Source organism: Saccopteryx leptura, chromosome 5, assembly GCF_036850995.1.
Source record: "Saccopteryx leptura isolate mSacLep1 chromosome 5, mSacLep1_pri_phased_curated, whole genome shotgun sequence".
NCBI lineage: Eukaryota > Metazoa > Chordata > Mammalia > Chiroptera > Emballonuridae > Saccopteryx > Saccopteryx leptura.
Window position 1 is genome coordinate 201613885 of NC_089507.1, and position 7347 is coordinate 201621231.

Below are 7347 nucleotides of genomic sequence, written 5' to 3' on the forward strand. Positions count from 1 at the left end.
GCCTCCCTGTGCCCTTTACCCACTGCACTTTGCCTCCTCCAGAGGCCAAGCAGTCTGTTTTGTCACATCAACAAACTTGTCAAGGGCTTTCTGGTTGCCAGGCCTTGGTATGAACAGCTAGTCATTCATCCTCAAAACAACCTCTCTCAGCCTCACCCTGGCCTCCACGGCCCCCACATGGAGGACCCTGCCACCATTCTGTCCTCCTCTCCTCACTCCACCCTGGCTGCCTCTGCTCTATCCACACTGAGCTCTGTCCTGTCTCAGGGCCTTTGCACCTGCTGTTCCTTCTGCCCAGAACGCTAAGTACCCTTCCCAGTCATCCTCGACCACGTCCGCCCAGACTGTGACCTTTATCACAATCTGAGATTAACCCGCCAATTTACTACTTGTTTGTTGTCCATCTTCCCACCAGAAGGTCAGCTCCAGGGGCACAAGGACCATCTTGGGCCCACAGTAGGTACTCCCTTGATACCGGCTGAATATGTGAATAGAAGCCAGTACTGTTCTTTGTTCACAGGTGAGAAAGCCCAGGCCCAAATTAGCCGAGCATCTTGCTCAAGGTCACCCAGCAAGTCAAGAACAAAGCTCGGAGCTCCCCCACTATCCTCCCCACCCCCAAGTGGTATTAAAAGCTCCGTTTGCCCATCTGTTCCCCTACACGACAGTGACTGGCAGGCAGGAAAGTGGCTCAGCCGAGGCTGAGACAGACCCGGATTCAAATTCCAACGTTTTCTGCTTTGTGCGCTAATGGCATTCCTTATCAAAACCTCGGGTCCCTGCTCTTTGAAATGGGACTGCTACCTCTTAGCTTTGGGGGACACCCAGGAGGAGCTCCAATTCCAACAGTCTGGAGCCTCAGAGCCCCCACCCCCTCACTCCCCTGCACGTGGCCACTCAATGCAAGGTTGAAACTCCCCAGTGAGGGGCAGGTGGCCAGCTGGGGCCCCTGGGACTCTCTACCACGAGTCACTCAGGGGGTCAGCCAAGGTAAGAAAGGACAGAAGAGAGGGCAGGGGCAGAAAAACAGAGCAAATGAGAGGTTTAGGGCTATGGGGGGAGGCAGGAGGTAAAAGGCATCTTGCGTTCAAATATAACATGTGAATTTGAATCTCACATCAGTCACTTACCAGCTGTTGGGGGGCCAGAGACTTTGCCTCTCTGTGACTTGGTTTCCCCAACTAGTAAAGGGGGATGATAAGTGGCGCCCGTGTCACTGGGTTATTGTGAGGACAAAGGCACAGAAAGCACGCACAATAACACCTAGTGAGGAGTAAGCGCTCAACAAACCAAGCCCCCCCCTTCACACACCTCACCTCAATCAGGCATCTGCTCAGATGCCATCTCCCAGGAGAGGGAGGCCTGCTGGTCCTCCCCACCCCTCCCTGCCCCACTTTCCTTCCTTCAGAGCCTCTGTCCCCACCTGTCATTATGTTATTCCTGTTACTGGATACTTAGTGTCGTCTGTCTCTCTCTTTATTAATTGTCACCTCCATCTTGATCATGACCTGTCCCCAGCACCCAGCATAGGTCCTGCACACAGCAGGTGCTCAATAAATGCTTGTTGAATAAATGAAAAAATAAGTGGAAAAATAAATGTCTCAGAGACAAAGACAAGACAATCCCAGGGAGGCTTGGAAGGACTTCAGGAGAGGAGGGAACATTCTCTAGGTGTTTACAAGGAATCTAAATTCTATCCAGTGTCCACCCTCCCTTTGCTACTCCAGCTTCTGCCACGCTCAGCTGTACAGCCTTGGACAGATCACTTCCCCTCTCTGAGCCGGTTTGCTTGGCACGAAAACGCCAATAGCAAAGCGTTTAAGACTGATTAAACTGACCTCCAAAAGACTGATTAAACTGACCAGCACACCCTGAGCACAGGACCTGGCACCCAGCAGAATCTCCAGCTTTCGTTTCTGACACCCACTTTTCTCCTTGGTAAAATCACTAGGCCATGGGGCAATTGCATAAGATTATGAGGTGTGAATGTGTTTTGTCAACTCTCCTATCCTAATCAAACACTGGTTGGGGTTCCCAGGTAGCCTCAGTGGTTAACTTCCCTGAATGGATCTGTGGTTAACGTGACCAGCGTTCTCAGGCAGATGGAAGGATCCAGCCAGTCCATCTGGGCCAAGACCTTGGAGTGTGGTGCTTTGCACACTGTAAGCAATGGACTTGCTTCCACTATTGTTCCTATTCCTTGAGGCACATCCCTGGCCTCCTGGGCTCCCCTCTGCTTCACCCATCCTACTCTTTTTTGTTTCCTGGCTTTTGAATAAACTGGCCCCTCCTCCCTTCAAGCCTTTAGTCCTCCTAGCCTAGTGATCCATAGAGCGGGTATCCCTCAATCTGTGACATTTCCCGGAGTGCTCTGGGCACAGCTCTGTCTACCACGCTCTCACACGGGGCAACGCAGACCACCATCAGAACGCTTACCCTGTTAACTACTTTTCCCAGCCTTCTTCACAGGCAGTCAGACGGGCTCAGGTTCAAGTCTCCTTTCTGTGGCTTCCAAACTGTGAAACCGTATGCAAGTCACTTAACTGTGGTGCTTGGGGTGCCTGAACTCGGGGCCAGGCCAGGAGCCCTCCAGGTAGCGCTCAGGATGGAGGGCAGGGACTGGGTTCACACGCCAGGCTCTCCACACCACGCCTTCCCCAGGGCCCTGGGATCTCATATCTGGCTCCACCTGTTTCCCTGTTCCACCTTGAACACTAATATCACTTCTGTGGGCCTCAGTTTACTTCTGTAAAACGGGTGTAATACTTTCCATGGGTGTTATATAGACTGAAGCAGAATGTGAGTGTGTGAGGAGTGGCACTCCAGGCTAACTGTGAGACAATGAACAGGAAAGGGGACCCTGGGTGGCACTGTTTGACCAGGCTGCTCCCCTTTAACCTCCTTTGTGTCCTCAGCAAAATGGGTGAGCACGAGCCACCAACCAACTCTCAGTGCTGAAGGGATAAGCAGGAACTGGAGAGATTCATTCCTAAATTGGGATCCTCCAAGACTGCGCCCCCCACCTACAAAGCCTGAGCCGCCGCCTTCCCTAGGTCCAGTCCCGGCCTTTGCTTCATCGGGTAAATCCTAGATGGAGATGAGCAGATGTGCTGTTGTTGGTACTGGTCTGACTTGAAGGCTCCAGGGTCCTGGCCAGTCACCAAGCCACCCAGGGCAGGAAGACCTGTTCAGGGCCAACTGAGCACCAAGGCTAGAGTGAGGTTATCTCTGCCCAGCACTCTGCACAGCCCCCATGCTACAAACAGGAGATGCCAGCGTTAGGGAGACTGCCTTGACCCCCAGCTCCATAATGGCGGGGCTGAGTGTGTCTGTCACCCGCATCCCAGGCTTCCACAGGAAAAGCACATGCAGGCCCTCAAAGGGAAAGGGAGGGAAAAAGCATTCCCCATTCTCAAACCACAGTATCAACAGCTATCCCAAAATCCCAGACTGCCCCAGGCCTTTGTCCAAATAATCTATGAACACACCAATTTCACCCCTCACTACTGAATTCCTAGGGCAAGGGGGACCCCCAAATCAGTTTCTTGCTCATAGGGACCTGACAGCCAAAAAATCTGCTCTAAAAACAAGCCTCGTAAAAGTACCCACCTCTCCAAAGGTGGTTGTGAAGCTTAATGAGATGTGGCAAGTCCAGGGTTTACCGGACGCCTGGCCCCTGGCAAGCGCTTGCCACACTTACACTGCACTGCAGACCAGGGTGCCAAGTGCCAAGAGCCTCCCAGCGAAAAATAATAACAAGAGCAAAGGCTTATATAACACCTCCTGCGTGCCAAGCACCGCGGGACGCCGTACGTGTATCCACTAACCCCTCTGTCTACATCCTCAACTCTCAGGAATGCTGTCCAGGGCTGGGAGGGGGGTGTGGGTGCAGTGAAAAGAGGCAGGAGGCTATCAGGGGGCAGAGACACAGAAACCTGGCCAGGAGCTGTTTCTGTCCCAGGGAGTCAGGAACAGGGGCCCCAAATTCACACTTAGACTCAGCCACCTTGAACAAGCAGGTGAGATCAGGCCTCGGTGTCTACATCTGGGCAGAGGACAGACAGTAAATCTCCCAGTGCCAGGAAAGGGAGTGGAAGTGCAGGAACCCTTCCCCTGACCTCCCTCCATCTGGCTGGGCCTCTCCCCTCCTGCTGACCAGGTACACCCAAACTGGCCAGGGACACAAAAACACAAGCTCTCCCACACACCCAGGCTCCTCTCTTAAAACACACATACACACAGAGTACTTTTTAAACAGCCCAACCCACTACACTTACCAAACGAATCTGCCCCAATTTGGGCTCAGCAGAACCAAGACCTGTACCTCTCTCCTCCAGCAACCACAGGCCCTAAACACTACGCAGGGGTCACAGACTCCAAATGCAAGCCTGGCACCTGCCAGAGGCCCCAGACCCCCTCCCCAAGCAGGGTTCCCAGTCACTCCTCCCCAGCACCCAGGGACTCCGAGCTACCCTGAAAACCTGACCCAGCGCTCTTCTGCTCCTCACCCCCCAAGTCCGCTCCTCACCTCCCAAGTCCTAGTGCCATCTCCAAGCAGAGACCCTGGGGGAAGTAGCATAAGAGGAGAAAAACCAGCTGCAACACCCCCACCCAACCGCCAAAAAAGCCAAAAATATTAGCAGCCCCACGCAAAAGCCCCCACACCAGAAAAGCAAAAATAAAAGCATAGAAATCCAAAATAAAGAAAAAATTCAAAAGCCAAATACTGCCCCCAAAAGGCTTTTTAACCATTCTCAAAAAAAAAAAAGTTTATTAAAAGTGTTCTTAATGCTTGAAACGGAAAAGATTCCCAAATATACAGACGCCTCTTTTCTCATAGAAATAGATTATTTTTTTATAATACAAAAAAAAAGACCAAAACAACAACAACAACAAAAACAACATCAACAGCAACAAGCCGGTAGAACATCTTTAAGCGATTACTCAGGGCCCGGCTGACAGTTACACGTGGGTTGCGTCAGTCCCGTGTACACACGCGTTCAGCCATGTTTAAACGGATTGCATCAACTTCGAAACCGGCCTGCCTGCCGGCGCCTGGAGATCGGGCAGAGGAAGAGCCGGAGAGTTTACTATTATTCATCTGTACACATAGACATTTCTTCTTTAAATATCACGGGCGGGCGCCCCATCTGCTTGTGCGGTTGGTTTGGACAAAAATATAGATATATATATAATAAAATATTAAAATTACCGACGAGCTCCCCGCGCTGCCAAGTGCCCCAGTGCCAAAGTTTTGCCGGCGCCACCACGGGCGGGGGCGGGAGCGGGAGCGGGAGCGAGGGCGCTTCCCGGAGTCTTGCGGCCGCCGCGCGCCCGGCCGACAGGGGGACGCGCGCGGGGGCCGCGCTAGCAGTGGCCAGAAGAGGCGAGCAAGGGCTCTGGCAGCTGCTTGAACAAGTTCCGCAGGGTGCTGAGCTCGCGAGACAGCTGCTCCACCTTCTTCTGAAGCCGCTCGTTCTCGGCCGTGAGCTCCAGGACCTTGTGCTGCGTCTCCAGGTTGCGCATCTTGGCCTTGTCGCGGCTCTTGCGCACCGCGATGTTGTTGCGCTCGCGCCGGATCTTGTACTCGTCGCTATGCTTGTCCACGGTCTTCTTGGCTTTGCTCTTGACCTGCGAGGGCGCCGGTGCCGCCCCCGCGTAGCAGGCAGCTGGGGGCGCCTTGGCGTCTGCCGGGCTCGGCGTACCGGGCGGGCTGGACGACGAGGACGTGGACAGACTCCCGCTGCTGCCGCTCGGCACTGCCTGGTAGCCGAGGTAGGCGCGTAGCGCGTACGGAAAGCCAGCCGCCATGCCTGCGCCGCCGCCACCCGGCGCTCCGGCTTCCTCCTTCCGTTTGCAGTCCGCGGGCTCGAAGCCCGGCTCCGCCTTGAGCTCGGAGGGCTGCGGCGGCGGCGGGGGCGGCGGGTGCAGGGGCGCGAAGCAGCCGGGATGCAGCGCGCCCTTGGCGGCCCCCAGGCGCCCCAGGCTCACGTAGCCGTACTCGGTCGCCTTCTTGCAGTTCTTGCCTCCGTAATCGTCGGAGAAGAGGTCGGAGAGGAAGTCGTGGTGCTGCCCGGAGGAGGCGGGCGCGGGGGCGGGCGCGGGCGGAGCCGCCTCGAAGGTGTCCGCGGCCGTGGCCGACGCCGGGGCCTGCGGCGCGCCCAGCGGCTCCAGGTACGGGCTGAAGTCGATGGCGCGCTCGTGGTCCCCGATGCTACCCAGCTCGCCGGCGGGGGGGCGCGGCCCGGGTCTGGCTGCGGGGGGCCCCGCGGAGGCCGCCTTGCCGCCGTACGCAGCAGCCAAGCAGTCCGCCTCGTAGTAGAAGTTGGCCACTTCCATGGATTTAAAGGCAGGTGGCGGAGGCAGGGGGAGACATGCTGGGTCCCAGGCCACCAGGCGTTGCATGAACGCGGGTGCCCGGGTAGGGGGCTTGGGGCTGCCCGCTCCGGCCGGCCCGCAGGTGGCGCGGCCTCCTCGCTGTGAACTGTTGCCGCTGTGTCGTTGCTTCTGCTGCCGCTGTTGATGTCGGGTGGCCGCTACTAGTGCGGGGGCTGGCAGCTGGACCCTCGGGTAGGTTCCCTTCCCGGTCCCGTGCGCGGCTCTGACTCGCTAAAGTTTCTCCTGAGCCCGGTTATTTATAAGGCGGCGCATGGCAACGGTGCGTCACGCCTGGCTGCCGCCCCAGCCCCTCCCGCGGCCCCGGGACATGGCCACAGCTTGGCTGCCTGGGACCCCCCCACAGGTCGGCGGCCTGACGGGAAACGAGGAGCGCACCCATGGGGGTCCCCTGACCCCGGGGGGTGACGGGCTGACGCCCCCTGCCCACTCCCACCGGGCTGGCCCGGGAATGGGAGCGAGAAGGGAGGTGCGACCCCGCCCCCGGACCGCCCCCTCTAGGCTTGGAGGATGTACTGAAAGGAGGGGGGAATCCGGGGAGGGGGCAACGCGGTCGCCTTCCCCCACCGAAACACGGCGGCGGCCCGCCCCCTGCTGGAGGAGGCGATGGCTTCAAGGTCGGCAGCGCCCAGTCCCGACGCCCCACAGAGCGGGTGCTCCCCAGGCGGGATCCTGAAGACCTCAACCACGAGCTCTGTCTCCTGGAGAGGTGACCATCTCCACTGCCCTTCCCCGGACGCGGCCCCGCCCCTAAATTTGCCCCCAACCCTAGCTCTTGGAAGAAGGGGATTACAGGCCTGTGGCGACTCCCCGCTTAAAGCCACCTCCAAATCTAGAGTGGGGGTGCGGATGAGGGTAGGTCAGGGGCGCACTCCACTGGGCCTCTACTGGGGTCAGCCGCGCTCCTCGCGTAGCCCCACCCCCACACCTGCCCGCCGCCTTCGACCACAC

The 7347-nt window shown here is 57.3% G+C and overlaps 1 protein-coding gene across 1 annotated transcript; it reads right to left on the reverse strand.

Annotated features, from left to right (window-relative positions):
* Positions 1-4739: 4739 nt before the first annotated feature.
* CEBPB (CCAAT enhancer binding protein beta) lies at positions 4740-6708 on the reverse strand. The gene has a single exon (XM_066387519.1). The coding sequence runs from the start codon at positions 6403-6405 to the stop codon at positions 5368-5370; it is 1038 nt and encodes a 345-aa protein (XP_066243616.1). The 5' UTR covers positions 6406-6708; the 3' UTR covers positions 4740-5367.
* Between the last annotated feature and the right edge of the window lie 639 nt (positions 6709-7347).

What these genes read in the sequence shown, in the direction of transcription:
- CEBPB (XM_066387519.1), bottom strand. Translation starts at nt 6,405, where the DNA reads ATGCAACGCCTGGTGGCCTGGGACCCAGCATGTCTCCCCCTGCCTCCG.